At 35.5% G+C, this 15,794-nt stretch overlaps 1 protein-coding gene across 2 annotated transcripts; it reads left to right on the top strand.

The window, feature by feature from the left end:
- The first annotated feature begins 6,845 nt into the window (after nt 1-6,845).
- On the top strand, nt 6,846-14,209 carry LOC130932655 (ABC transporter C family member 4). 2 transcript variants are annotated; one of them, XM_057862034.1, is made up of 12 exons: nt 6,846-7,123; nt 8,254-10,370; nt 10,478-10,798; nt 10,892-10,978; nt 11,069-11,698; nt 11,810-11,974; nt 12,071-12,365; nt 12,450-12,664; nt 12,800-13,105; nt 13,192-13,255; nt 13,361-13,600; nt 13,694-14,209. In XM_057862034.1, exons 2-12 carry the CDS (start codon nt 8,268-8,270, stop codon nt 13,792-13,794), a joined length of 4,527 nt encoding a protein of 1,508 aa, XP_057718017.1. In that variant the 5' UTR covers nt 6,846-7,123; nt 8,254-8,267; the 3' UTR covers nt 13,795-14,209. The 2 variants fall into 2 exon arrangements, with proteins under 2 accessions (XP_057718017.1, XP_057718016.1); XM_057862033.1 differs by having other exon boundaries at nt 8,185-10,370.
- The last annotated feature ends 1,585 nt before the right edge of the window (nt 14,210-15,794 follow it).

The following is a 15,794-nucleotide window of genomic DNA, read 5'->3' as shown; positions in this document are numbered from 1 at the left end:
ATTCTCACCAAAATCTGGAAGTGTCGGATTAGAATTGAATTTATCAAGAATTTATCAAAATTAGAGCTGCTTGTTGTATTTTTTCTGAATTCTCTTTAGTGCGGCAGCAGATTTTATTAAGTTGGCTATCGGATTCAATTCTAATCCAAACTTGGTAAAACTTGATTTAGACCCAAAGAATATATCCAAATTTGGTAGAATGTAACAACTTAGTTAAACAAAGGTGTGTAGGTTATCCCTAGGACACGTTTAAAGCTAAGCGATGATGCGGAGGTACACCTAGTTTCACAGTGATGCGGAGGTACGCCTAGTTTCATGGTAATGCGGAGGTACTTTTAAGCTTCTTAGTGATGTGGAGGTATACTTAGCTGTAAGGTGAAGTAGAGGCATAATGGAAAGAAAAGAAATTGATAATTAAAGAATGGAAAGGGTACTTAGATGAAAAGAAAAGGGAAGTAACGAATGAAATAAATAATTGAGAATTATATGTTAAATGGGCCTTGCGCCAAACTACTAATGCGAAAGTGCTTACCTAACTGATAGCCTGAGATTGCTAATGCGGGAATGTTTACCTAATTGATAGCACTGTTTTTCACTGTGATGCACATTAAAATGCTATTATGATGAGGCCTAACTAACACGGGTAACCGTGATGCTAAGGTGTCTAACTGACACAGTAAAGGAACCATATTCGGGATTCAATCCGAGTAACGTCGGGTTGCAGGTAGACAATCGACGCATGAGCTCATGGCATGCGCTAGGAACAGGCATGCATCATCTTGTTTGCGCATTTACATTTGATTATGTTTGTTTTATTTTGTTTATTTGTGATTGTGGTGTTGTTTTGGTGACTTGCTTATGTGCTTGATTTAATACTTTACTTGTGCTGTGTGGTCTTAATAATGTACTGAGGACTGATGTTTGTATGTTGGATTTAGGTATATTATTTGTGATGCTAGCTTATTTAGATATTGGGCAAAGGTAATCCTAGAACTTCACATCGATACCGATATTCAAGCTTAACAAAAAATATAACTTAAACCATAAATAATAAACAAGGTTATCTAAACTTAGGGGATTTCTAACTAATGCTAACCACAATGTTGTATCTCATAGCCTTCACCAACTTACCCTCTATGCGATCCTATTGCCACCACCTACCTAACCTCCTAAACACCAGACAAACACAAGTATATACAAACAAGTAATACACAGGTAATATTCATGTATAGCAAGTAATTCAAGAAACAAGTAGACTGCAAGTAATCAAAGTAAACAAGCACATAAGAGATGCATATGATGAATGTCTATCCTATTGGCTGTGATATCACATGTCGGTTATAGTGCCAAACTCGACACAAAATCTGGACGGCAACTCCCGGATTAGTCTATTTGTTGCGCATACTCAGGAGGAATAATTCAGTGGGATGAGTGCCTTACCACCTTCTCCTTTTAGAGGGAAATATTTCGAGGGAGAGCGCTCTACCACCTTCATCTGGATGTCGCATGATTCCATGGGTTAGTGCCCTACCTTGTCGTATTTGAGGAACCTGGGATTTGATGATGGATGATGAGATTAGAACTTGAAAAAGAATGCTTATGGTTGATGAGGTTGAATATGTGATTGTGACATGCCTTGTTTTGGTGATTCGCTATGCTCCTCGGGCAATGGCTGTAATAGTCTCCCGCTTGTTTAGGCAGCGATGCCGACGTAAGGGCTGTGGCGGTCTTTATCCTATGCTGAGATGTGAGGTTTGAAGCTGAGCTTCCCACTCACATTTCGCTCTCATGGAGAAGGTGCTAGGGTACTCATCCCTCATAATTATTCCTCCTGAGTATGTGTTTTCTCTCTGGTTGCAAGGTGGTAGGGCACTAACCCACGAAATCATGCGAATTTTCAAGCTTAAAACAAAAGAAATAACTTAAACCATAAACCATAAATAGGGTTATCTAAACTTAGGGAATTTCTAACTAAAACTAGTCACACCGCTGTATCCCACAGCCTTCGCCAACCTAACCTCCATGCGATTCCATCGCCCCTGCCTACCTGACCTCCTCAGCACCAGACAATCACAAGTAATGCAGACAAGTAAGCACAAGTAATATACATATACAATAAGTAAACAAATAGCAAGTAGGCATGTGATTCATTTAGACATAACTGAAGTTAAGCAAAACAAACAGACATAAAGAAAATGTATATGATGAATGCCTGTCCTATTGGCTGTGATATCACATGTCGGTTATAATGCCAAATCCGACACAAAATCCAATCGACAACTCCCAAATTAGTCTCTCTATTGTGCATACTCAGGAGGAATAATTCCATGGGATGAGTGCCCTACCACCTTCTCCTTTCAGAGAGAAACATTCTAAAGGAGAGTGCCCTACTACCTTCCTCTAGATGCCGCATGATTCCGTGGGTTAGTGCCCTACCACCTTGCAACCAGAGAGAAAATGTATACTCAGGAGGAATAATTATGAGGGATGAGTGCCCTACCACCTTCTCCATGAGAGCGAAATGTGAGTAGGAAACTCAGCTTCAAACCTCACATCTCAGCGTAGGTGGAAGACCGCCACAGCCCCTACGCCGGCATCGCTGCCTCGACAAGCGGGAGACTACCACAACCGTTGCCCGAGGAGCATAGCGAATCACCAAAACAAGGCATGTCACAATCACGTATTCAACCTCATCAACCATAAGCATTCTTTTTCAAGTTTCAATCTCATCATCCATCATCAAATCCCAAGTTCCTCAAATATGACAAATATCATTATAAATCTCAAAGTCTCGTCCAAAAAATACCTCACCGCACTACATTTACTAATCTCATCCACAAACCTTCCAAAGTCTAAGTCACCGTCTTCTAAAACCCACATATAAATTCATCAATCTCAAACATAAACTCTAACATACACAACTCATAAAATCAATGGCAGTGATAAGTTCAGCGGCCACAACTTCGACGGTGTGCGACGGCGGTGGCAGAACGCGATCAACAGGGTGGGTACCGGTGGGGGAGAGAGAGGCGAGTTGGGCACCAGGGATGCGTGATAGGAAGGACGACGTCCTGCCTCCACGCGTGCTGCCGCGGATGACAGGGAGACCTGCGACGGGAAGAATGCGACCATCCGAGATGTTGGCTGTCGGCGACGGAGACACTCGCATGCAAGAGAGGCGGGCTGACTGAGGTGGAAGATGCACTCTGCGAGGGTCGGATGTTTAATGGACAAGACAGGGGTGAGTGCCGTTTTGGATGACTGGTTTTGTAAAATAACTGAATTGGAATTTTTGAGTTTAGGGTAATCTGTGGACTAGTTTTTATTATTTATTTCTATTGAACTAAACAGTCAGCCTATTGTATATATTATAAAGATTTTCTATTATCTTCCTAGTAGAGTTGTTTTCCAGTAGTTTTATTATTGTCTTAGACTTGGTCAATCTATCAATCTGTATAGTTGCACCGCTTGATATAATTTTAGGTGAATAATATGATGCCTTTAACATGGTACCTAAGTTACTAAAAAAGGTAAACAAATAATATTTAATAAATTTTAAATAATTTATTTTTTATTTTAACTAATTTATTTTTTTTTAAAAGGCAGGTTAGGCCATTTAGACACTATAATAAAAGCACCATAAAATTCACCATAATTTTATTGCTTAATTATACTATTTTATCAAAAACTTCTTTTTCTTTTTTCACTTGGCATCCAACCATTCATTTAGGTAGCGTTTGGTGGAGAGACAGATACTGAAAGACTGAGACTGAGAGACAAAGACTATAAGAGACAGAGACTGAAATAAGTTTTAGTATTCTGTTTGGTGTCAAGTGAGAGACAAAAATTGAAACAAGAATAAAATTCTAATTTAATTTGCACAAAAGATAAAATTGGAATTAATTAATTAAAATGAGAGTATTTTAGGTATAAAATATTATTAAAGTTTCCGTCTCTGTTTCTAAAAATATCAGTCCCTTGTGTCCCTACATTTTGGAGGCACTGAAATACTAAAATTTTGGAGACAGAGACAGAAATTTTAGTACCAGTCTCTGAGCCAATAAACATGATACTGTATCTCAGTCTCTCAGTCTCTTTTTTAATACTGCAAAACAAACGCTACCTAATTGACATTGTGGACCATTCAGGATTTCAAGTGCATGCAAAAGCCAACAAAAAGGGGATAAATCTCGCTCCTCTTTTCTATACTCCTCCTCTTTTTTTAATTTTAATTTATATAAAAAATATAGTTATCAAATTGCGTAAAAAAATGTATTTATGTGGATTGTTTCTGAATTTTCACGGACATGTGATAGTAAACTTTGTGCAATATTTGTTCACATATTTCGTAGATGATAAAATATGAACTAATGATTATTTTCTAGTTTGTCAGTGAAATAAAAGTAAATTAGCATATTGATATTTATAGTTTAAAATTAATAAAAAAAATAAATTAAATAATTATTAACTCAAAATTAAAAAATATCAACATATTGATTTTTTCATATTTAGTTGATAAATAATGGAAAATTAATTTCGCGAACAAGTTTAGCAAAATATCCTAATAACAACAAAACATAATTATCTTTTTTTTTTTCTCAACAAAAAAATTATCTTAATATATTTTGAACAAAAAATGTAGATAAAATATTTTTATTTAGGAAAAAAACTCTCCACCTTTGCTAATTTGAGTAGACTTAAATAACAAAGCCAACCAAATATAGATAAATTTATCTCATTATCAAGAGAGCAAAATATTTTAATAGAACATAAATGTATAAATATCTTATATTTTGAACAAAGAAAAAATCTATAGAACTAACTATAATATAAACTAAGTAAGTTAATTTTTTTATTTTTGATTTTGAAATTTAAAATATTAAGAAAGTGAAGAATTGTTTTTCTTTTTTCTTTTTTATTTTTTTTGTAACTAATTTATTTTTCAACTAATTACAAGGACGGATCCAGAAATCTAACAATAGAAGGATCAAAAATTAAAATCTTATATAATCAAATATAATATCATATATTTAATAATAGATATAATTATAATTAATTTTTAATTAAAAAATTAAAAAATACTTATCAAATAAAAAAATTATCTCAGTCTTTATATTTTTTCATAATTTTTTATGATTTTATATCTATTAAAATATATTTTTTTAAATATTTTTTTAATTAATTTACTTTAGTAACAGCCGAAAGTATGATTTATTGCTTTTATTTAAAAAACATTCGTATTTGTACAGTTGAACGAAACATACCCAACTTTTTAACAACTAACAAGGGTGTAAGAATCTCCATTCTCCAATCGCTCCATGCCAAAGGGGTGGCCATCACTCCATCGTGTATTATGATTTATGACTCATTCATTCTTAACTTTTCGCTAATTACGTACTTTGATGAACTTGCAGCCTGTATATCAAATATCTTTCTGTTCTTTGCTGATATTTAATTACGACTATGATGAGTTCCAAGTCTCGGATTTATTCATATATTATATAAGGGAATTGGTGTTATCATTAAATTTTAATTGGTGCTAATATTATGGAATAGAATAATACCAATATTTCTCCTCTCGATTCTTCCAACAAAGTTTGTAACTTTGTATACACACTCCTTTCCGTCACCTAATTTAAAAAGAAAATTATAGAGTATTAATATATTATTTATTAATTTATTATTAATAATAATTAATTATTATATTTTAAATATATGTATAAAAAATATATTTAAAAAATAAATTTATAAAAATATTTTATTAAATATAATTATAAAAAAGATATTTTTATTAGATATATTTATAAAGATATTTTTATAAAATACCGTTATAATAAATAAAAATTGATAGAAATTGATAGAAATATTTGTGGTAATGTAGCAGGATTGAATTTAAAATCTTGCGTGCAAATTTTTATTTTATCAACAGTATATTATATTTATGGTAATTAAATCAAATTGTATATCAATAATTTCTTGTGATAAAAAAAATCAAATAAGTATTCAATTCACATCCCTTAAGTTTGATAATTGTTTTCCCCTTTCAGATTAATGATTATAAAGAATACCAACTTTAAATTTTGTAAAGTTTCTCTAAAACCAATAAAAAGAAAAAGATTTCTCACAATAAAAGTAAACATTTTCCCAAATGTGTGGAAGCAATGACACCAAGTTTAAGTTTTGAAGAGTTCCTAAATCACAGAAAAAGAAAAAAGAAGAAGAGAACGTTGTATGTGGCTCCACTTTCTGAGTGTGACATTTTTAGCGAGCTGATGATCCATGCCAAATTGTAAGTGGATGTCAAATATCAATGTATTAGGTCCATTCGTAGAATATCTTATTGTCAAATTACCTCTCCTCAAAATAAATAAATTAAAAAATATTAGTGGCCAACAATTTTTATTTATATTAACTAGTAATTTTAATTAGCATATCAACAATGTTAGAGAATCAAAAGGATACAAGCCAAAAATCAGTCAAATACTTTTGGGTAAATCTAAAACCTCTACGTGAATAGTGTTTATACTAGGCATTAGGATGTTTCTTCTACTAAGTATCAGAATATTTTTTTTATATTAAATAAATATTCTTTTATATATTTTTTGAATTTTTTTTGTATTAATAAAACATCCAAAAAACTTGAGTGTGAGGTGTGAAGAAATGAGCTTGATTCTGCGTCTTGATCCTAGAAACAGTTTTAGAAAGATATTATATATAAATTAATGTAATTTTGTTTAGTTTTTAGTTAGTAACCTCTTGATCCATATTCTTTTCCTTAGCATATACATTCTACTGATATATTTAAGTTTTCTTCTCAGCATATAAAAATATATTGATAACTAAATACTAGAAAAAAAAATAAAAAATAATATGTCCCCCGTTATTATTGTGGTATAAGAATTTTGTCTAGAAGGTGTATTAATTAGTTGCGTGGAGAAGCAATTTAAATATGTTGCAGTTTGGCAGAAGCAATAATGATTAATGAAGGTTCTGCACGTGAAGGTGGTGAAGGTGAAAGTTTTTCCACGTAGTTCCTCCATAGCCACAGCCACAGTTACTGGATCCTAACTGAACCGTTTCAATTAAGAACTCTTCTTCATTTATTACTTGCTAGTTCGCTCAGGTATAAATAATTAAATATGCTTCCCTTTCATTCATTCAAAGCTGCTTCCTTTGCTTTCACTTTCTTGCTTTTCTTTTGACTTATGTGCTGGATCTTCCAGAAGCTTCCTCGTTGTTCTTTTCATATGTAATGTAAGTTATTCAAACACTGTATGCTCCCTCTCACAACGATCCCGTTGTGTTCCTAAAAGATATAATTTTAAAAGTACAACTGAGTCGGTTAGTAGTTATTGTTAGTTACTGGTTCTGGTGCAAGTAAACCGACTTGAGCCTCAGCAATCACCATTATTTTGTGGTAGGCTACTTCTTGAACTCGTGTAGCACGAGTCACTCCAAGACAAAACGAAGTTCTTGTGGATCACAGCTGGGGAAGGAAGCAAAGTTTCGGGGACCACTGTTTTTGTTTTCCCCTCTTTGGTTTTTACTTTTTAGTACTTTAGGATCTCGGTTTTTGGAAAATCCAGGTGTTCTGAAGTTTGTTAAAAAATGCCTTTTGTTTGGTTGAACAAAAAGGTGCTTTGTTTCACGTGTTAATCCAATAATGGTTTTGCTGTTTAAGTTGATTTTCCATTCCTAAAAAGTTTTTGGTTCTGTCGTGCAGGACTCTTTGCCTCTTTGGTAATCATTATTATTATTATTCCTGTATTATACAAAAGCATCATGTTTGTGCCTTTTTTCTATGAGCAATGCTAGGGGGCCAGCAATTTTTGTGATTGTTAGCCATCAATTAGCCATCAATGATGATTTGATGGTGTGAGATTGGTGTAAGATTTCATCCAATGGCTCACATTTCTCTGCTGGTTACATGCTGGCCAAAATTCAATAAAACTGCTGGCCCCTTAGACTTTTCCTTTTTCTATTTCTAATTCGGATTTCTTACTACTTTTTCCCCCCACTTTAACCATGATATCTGATTTCTTTGCATATATTTAAGAATCCCTTTAACTTGTTGATCAGAATATTTATTATTGCTATAAATTTGCAGCACTTTTGAGCCGTTTATGGTATAATAGGATTAATTAGTGCAATAAATAACTATGATTATTTGTTCTGCGGTCCTAGGTTGATGAGAATCAAACATATTATAACATAGTAGAGAGGAAAGGACTCATTGGTTCTAAGTTTCTTCAGATTTTGCATAGAACATGTCATCCGCAACAACTGCACCATGGATCACTTCTCTCTCGTGTGCATCTCCAACCTCAGGAGACACTCTACCTCAATGGCTGAGATTCATTTTCCTGTCTCCATGTCCTCAGAGAGCTATGCTATCTGCCATTGATGTCTTACTCTTGCTCATTCTCTTTGTGTTTGCCGTGATCAAGCTCTATTCTAGGTTCACCTCCAATGGCTCCTCCTCCACCAATGGACTTAACAAGCCACTTATCAGAAATAATAACAGACCCTTTGTCTCAGTAACCATATGGTTTAAGCTAACTTTAGCTGCAACTTCTGTTCTGGCCTTATTGTACACCATTGCTTGTGTTCTGGTATTTACCAGTTCAACTGAGATTCCATGGAAGCAAGTTGATGGAATGTTTTGGTTAGTCCAGGCCATAACACAATTAATACTTGCAGTGTTAATCATCCATGAGAAAAGATTCCAAGCTGTAACTCATCCTCTTACACTTCGAGTTTATTGGATTGTGTATTTTATTATTACTTGCTTGTTTGTGGCTTCTGGGATTATACGTTTGGTCTCTGCGGATGTGGATGGAACCAAAGAGTTCATCTTCAAGGTGGATGACATAGCTTCTTTCATATCCCTGCCTCTGTTGCTGTTTCTTCTCTTTGTTGCAGTCAAAGGGTCCACTGGCATTATGTCCAATGAGAAAATACAACCACTTATTGATGAGGAAACTAAGCTATATGATAATACTCTGGAAAAATCTGGAGTCACTGGATTTGCTTCGGCTTCTATAGTATCCAAGGCATTTTGGATTTGGATAAACCCCTTGTTGAGTAAAGGGTACAAGTCCCCATTGAAGATTGATGAGATTCCAACCCTTTCACCTGATCATAGAGCTGAGAGGATGTCTGTTATCTTTGAATCAAAATGGCCAAAATCAAATGAAAGGACGAAGCATCCGGTTCGAGTCACATTGATCCGGTGCTTCTGGAGGGAATTGGCCTTCACCGCATTCCTTGCTGTTGTTAGGGTCTGTGTCATGTTTGTGGGGCCAATTCTCATACAAAGCTTTGTTGATTTCACTTCAGGGAAGAGAAGTTCTGTTTATGAAGGATACTACCTAGTGTTGATCCTCCTTGTTGCTAAGTTTGTGGAAGTTTTAACCACTCATCATTTCAACTTCAATTCTCAGAAGCTTGGGATGCTTATCCGATGCACACTCATCACTTCTCTGTACAAGAAGGGCCTCAAGCTTTCTTGCTCCTCAAGGCAAGATCATGGTGTTGGGACTATTGTGAATTACATGGCTGTTGATGCTCAACAACTCTCTGATATGATGCTTCAGTTGCATTCCGTGTGGGTGACTCCACTTCAAGTCACTGTTGCCTTGTTTCTACTTTATAATGCTTTGGGTGCCTCTGTAGTTACGGCCTTACTTGGTCTTCTTGGTGTTCTTGCATTTGTTGTGGTTGGCACAAAGAGAAACAACCGTTTTCAATTCAATGTGATGAAGAATCGCGACTCGAGAATGAAAGCAATGAATGAGATGCTTAACTACATGCGTGTGATCAAGTTCCAGGCTTGGGAGGAGCATTTCAATGGGAGAATCATGGGGTTCCGTGAGTCAGAGTTTGAGTGGTTGTCCAAGTTCATGTTCTCGATTTGTGGCAACATTGTTGTGATGTGGAGCACACCATTGCTGATATCAACTCTGACATTTGGCACAGCTATTTTGCTTGGAGTTCGCCTCGATGCAGCCACAGTTTTCACCACAACAACAATATTTAAGATCTTGCAGGAACCAATTAGGACGTTTCCACAGTCTATGATATCTCTTTCACAAGCAATGATATCACTGGGAAGGCTAGACAGATACATGTTGAGCAGGGAATTGTCGAATGATTCGGTCGAAAGAGAGGAAGGCTGCAGTGGACACACTGCTGTTGAGGTCTGTGATGGGACCTTCAGCTGGGATGATGACAGCCTACAGCATGACTTGAAGGATATCAATTTGGAGATCAGAAAAGGGGATCTTACAGCAATTGTTGGGACTGTAGGGTCTGGAAAGTCATCTCTCTTGGCATCAATTCTTGGTGAAATGCGCAAAGTTTCTGGAAAGGTATGATTTCTAGTTGAGGGTTGAGAAATTTGTAGGCATTTTCTATTATTTTATCTATGTAGCCAACCTCACATGTGTCTAATTGTAATGCTATGTTGGTGTTGCAGGTTCGGGTTTGTGGAAGTACTGCTTATGTTGCACAGACATCTTGGATTCAGAATGGGACCATTGAGGAAAACATTCTCTTTGGTATGCCAATGAACAGACAAAAGTACAATGAAGTCATCAGGGTTTGTTGCTTGGAGAAAGATTTGGAAATGATGGAGTTTGGGGATCAGACTGAGATTGGAGAGCGTGGCATCAACCTCAGTGGTGGACAGAAGCAGCGCATACAACTTGCCAGGGCTGTGTACCAAGACTGTGATATCTATCTTCTTGATGATGTCTTTAGTGCTGTTGATGCTCACACTGGTTCTGAAATATTTAAGGTAGTTATTTAGTAATGCTTTTGTTGTATTGAAATATTCTTTGTTAATTAAGATTTTATCTTAATCTCACTTCAATGGTTGTCTTTTATTCAGGAATGTGTGAGGGGGGCTTTAAAAGGCAAGACTGTAGTCCTTGTAACACACCAAGTAGATTTTCTACATAATGTGGATCTTATATTGGTGAGTCTCTTCTTTGCATCCATTAATGTTCCATTGCATCTGTTTTGAATCTTGATTTGACTTCGAGATTGATCCAAATGCTTGTTAAAGGTCATGAAAGATGGAATGATAGTCCAAGCAGGAAAGTATGATGATATACTTGATTCTGGACTGGATTTCAAAGCTTTGGTTGTTGCACACGAAACCTCCATGGAAATAGTAGAGCAAGGCTCAACTACTGTCGGCGAAAGCCTGAATAGTCCATCGAAATCTCCAAGAACACCTTCTGGTCACAGAGGAGCCAATGGTGAGAGCAATTCTCTTGATCAGCCAAAGTCTGGCAATGGAAGTTCTAAACTGATAAAAGAAGAGGAAAGGGAAACAGGCAAAGTTAGCTTGCATATGTACAAACTCTACTGCACTGAGGCTTTTGGGTGGTGGGGCATTACAGGAATATTGATTCTTTCTTTGCTATGGCAAGCATCTTTGATGGCAAGTGATTATTGGCTAGCATATGAAACATCAGAAGAACGTGCTCAAGTGTTCAACCCTTCTCTGTTTATTTCCATCTATGCAATCATCTCTCTTATTTCAGTTTTTTTGGTAGTTATAAGATCCTACTCATACACATTCATGGGGCTAAAGACGGCACAACTTTTCTTCACTCAAATTCTTCACAGCATCCTTCATGCACCCATGTCTTTCTTTGACACTACACCATCAGGAAGAATTCTTAGTAGGGTAAGAACTTCAGCACCAAATTACATAGGTTATTTATCTTAAATTGTTAAGCAAGCACATGCTTATAAGTTATGGTAACAATTTTAATTTCTTTATGTTCAACTTCTGCAGGCATCCACTGATCAGACCAATGTTGATGTTCTTCTTCCCTTGTTTCTTGGAATTGTCATTGCCATGTACATTACAGTGCTTAGCATCTTCATCATCACCTGTCAAAATTCATGGCCAACAGCATTCTTGTTGATTCCTCTTGTTTGGTTGAACATATGGTACCGGGTATGAATATAATTACCTTGTTTTGTCGGCTTACATTGCATTGACTAACATGCATATCTTGTTAACATTTTCCATTTTTTTTCTGGGGCCTTACAGGGTTATTTTCTTGCTTCATCTCGCGAATTAACTCGACTGGATCAAATTACCAAAGCACCTGTTATTCATCACTTCTCGGAAAGCATTTCAGGGGTCATGACAGTCCGAGCATTCAGAAAGCAGAAGAGATTTACCGAAGAGAATGTTAAAAGGGTGAATGCTAATTTAAGAATGGATTTCCACAACTATAGTTCCAATGAGTGGTTGGGATTCCGCTTAGAATTGCTTGGAAGCTTGGTCTTCTGCATTTCAGCCATGTTCATGATCCTCTTACCAAGCAATATCATAAAGCCAGGTAAGCCAAAACCTCTTAAAAGTTCATTTTGCCGTTTGGTGATCCTTGACATAAAAGCTAACTGCATTTTTCTGTTTCATGTAGAAAATGTTGGTTTATCTCTTTCTTATGGTTTGTCATTGAATGCTGTCTTGTTCTGGGCTGTGTACATGAGCTGCTTCATTGAGAACAAAATGGTATCTGTTGAGAGGATAAAACAGTTTACAAATATTCCATCAGAACCGGCATGGATTATTAAGGATCGTTTGCCTCCTTCAAATTGGCCAGGTCAAGGCAATGTTGATATTAAAGACTTGCAGGTAACAAACAAGAATGTTAGCCAAATTGATTAATATATTCTATGACGAAATGAAGTATGCTGCATTCTAGTTTTCTTCCCTATGCATTGATCAACTCTGATACTTTGTTGTGATGACTGAACTTTTGGAAAACAGGTACGGTATCGTCCGAACACTCCTCTAGTTCTCAAGGGCATTACTTTAAGCATTTATGGAGGAGAAAAGATTGGTGTTGTAGGCCGCACTGGAAGTGGAAAATCAACTCTCATTCAAGTTTTCTTCAGGCTGGTGGAACCTTCAGGAGGCAAAATAATTATTGATGGCATTGACATATCAGTGTTGGGGCTTCATGATCTTAGATCTCGCTTTGGTATCATCCCTCAGGAGCCTGTCCTTTTCGAAGGAACTGTCAGAAGCAATATTGATCCAACTGGACAGTACACAGATGAAGATATATGGAAGGTAAAACACACACCTTTATTTCTGGTTTGGTTCTATCCTTATGTGGCCTAAAATTCATGTTAAACTAAGTTTCTATATTGTTGTAGAGTTTGGAAAGGTGTCAACTAAAAGAGGCAGTGTCTGCTAAGCCTGAAAAGCTTGACTCTTTAGGTACATATTTTTTTTTTTGTGAAAACCATTTTGCTTGAACTGCTTGAAATTCATCATTTCACATTTGTACTAATGGGAATAATGCTCTTGTTCTTGACCTATCAGTGGTAGATAATGGAGAGAATTGGAGTGTGGGGCAGAGGCAGTTGCTTTGTTTGGGGCGGGTTATGCTTAAGCAAAGCCGGCTCTTGTTTATGGACGAAGCAACGGCTTCTGTTGATTCGCAAACTGATGGTGTGATTCAGAAGATCATAAGAGAGGACTTTGCAGCATGTACCATCATCAGCATTGCTCACAGAATACCTACAGTCATGGACTGTGATAGAGTTTTAGTTGTAGATGCAGGTATCAAAATATGCACTCTCTTTGATTCCTTCATCTTGGACCTTTATGTTAATGTACTTAGTCTTAATGTTGTTCATGTTATGCTTGTGATAGGGAGAGCAAAAGAATTTGATAAGCCTTCAAACTTGCTTCAAAGGCCATCTCTGTTTGGAGCATTGGTTCATGAGTATGCTAGCCGTTCCACAGGACTATAAGAAAACCACCTCTCATATATATGTTTGGCTCAAAATAAAAAAGTATGGATAATTCTTTTGGTTGAACATGGGAAGAACCATGTGAAGGAAATGGGTAATTCTTTTTTGCCACACAAAATTGGCGAAAGGCATGTGGAGATTTATTCAATATTTTGCAAAATTGTATCAGGTAGTAATAGGTGTTGTGATAAGAACAAGCAATGTGGATGCCCATTCCCATGTAAAACTTATATTTTCAAAAGAGAATGAAGATTAAATGCATGTTGAAAATAAAGACCACATGCATGTATAAATAGGGGGTGTTGTACGAGTCTTGAGAGACAGCAAAAAAAAAATCCTCTTCCTCTCTTTATACTTTCTCCTCCCTTAATACGCTTCTAATATATAAAAGCAGTGAATATATAAGTTTCTATTATATTGTGATAAGTAATAAGAAATCTATTCCTTCTTTATGTTACAACCAAATACTCTTCTCCTTATATTTCTATTACAATTCTTTCTCTTCTTTTATTTTATAAGTATTTTAAATTCTATTTTCTATTACTCTTTACATATAATATTAATAGCAATATTAACCATCTTTATTATATTGAGATAGTATCAAATGCAAATCTCTCTATCTTTATTTTTAATACTTTTTCTTATCTTTGTATATATATACACAATACAACATATAATATTATTATATATATATAAAAATTATTGAGCTAATTATATTAATAATAGAGTCTTCTATTTATACATCTTTATTTTATATATCCTTTATTTTACAACACGTTATCAGCACGAGACTCTGATCAAATTTTTAGGAAGACTCAGGTAATTTTTCATTATGTCGAAGCTCTCTCATCTTGAATTCAATGCTCTTGATATATCTGGAAACAATTATTTATCATGGATATTAGATGCTGAAATCCATCTTGATTCAATGGATCTTGGAGATACCATTAAGGCTGAAAATAATGCATCCCAAAAGGATAAAGCCAAAACCATGATTTTTCTTCGTCGTCATCTTGACGAGGGATTGAAAAATGAATATCTTACATTAAAAGATCCTGCAGATCTTTGGAAAGACCTTGAAGAAAGGTATAATCATCAGAAAACGGTGATACTTCCTCAGGCCCGATATGAATGGACGCATTTGCGTTTACAAGATTTTAAATCTATAAATGAATATAATTCTGCAATGTTTCGAATCACCTCACGAATGAAATTGTGTGGGGAAAAAATAACTGATCATGATATGTTGGAGAAAACTTTCTCAACCTTCCATGCCTCGAATGTGCTCCTGCAGCAGCAGTATCGAGAGAAAGGGTTTAAAAAATATTCTGAGTTAATTTCTTGCCTTCTTGTTGCCGAGCGCAACAATGAGTTTTTATTGAAAAATCATGAAGCGCGCCCAGCTGGCGCCGCCCCATTTCCTGAAGTAAATGCGGCAAATCATTACCCCAGAAGAGGTAAATGGCAAGCTTTTAATAACAAGAAAAATTATGGAAGGAAAAAGAATTATGTTCAAAAGAGAGAATCTCACCAGAAGTGAGATAAAGAAAGGAATATCGGGCAGAATAAATCAACCGAGGAGAAGTGTTTCCGCTGTGGTGGAAAGGGCCATTGGTCACGTACCTGTCGTACCCCAAGGCACCTAGTCGATCTTTACCAGGCATCTTTGAAAAAGAACGACAAAGGAAAGGAAACAAATTTTGTTTCAAATGATGCTGAGAACTCCACCACTCATTATGATGTATCTGATTTCTTTGAGGACCCTGAAGGAAATATTGGTCATTTGATCAATGATGGAATAGTTTAATATGTGGGATTGTGAAGTATATATGTAAATAAATAATGTAAAGAACTTATTGTTAAGTTTTACGTGATGTACATAAATAATGAAATATTAATATGAATTTTGAAATTATTAAATGTGTCAAATTTTAAAATAAAATTTCAGTATATGACATTATCTTATGTACAGTGTTTCTTAGAAAAATAATTCTGATCAA

This window comes from Arachis stenosperma, chromosome 6 (assembly GCF_014773155.1).
Source record: "Arachis stenosperma cultivar V10309 chromosome 6, arast.V10309.gnm1.PFL2, whole genome shotgun sequence".
NCBI lineage: Eukaryota > Viridiplantae > Streptophyta > Magnoliopsida > Fabales > Fabaceae > Arachis > Arachis stenosperma.
The sequence above is the reverse complement of the archived record's forward strand: the minus strand, read 5'-3'. Positions and strand labels throughout refer to the sequence as shown.

Excerpts from the sequence above, each read along its gene's own strand:
- LOC130932655 (XM_057862034.1), top strand. The coding sequence starts at position 8,268 with ATGTCATCCGCAACAACTGCACCATGGATCACTTCTCTCTCGTGTGCA. Across the intron at positions 10,979-11,068 it reads ATAATGTGGATCTTATATTG|GTCATGAAAGATGGAATGAT; the intron begins GTGAGTCTCTTC and ends TGCTTGTTAAAG. Across the intron at positions 12,665-12,799 it reads TTGATATTAAAGACTTGCAG|GTACGGTATCGTCCGAACAC; the intron begins GTAACAAACAAG and ends TTTGGAAAACAG.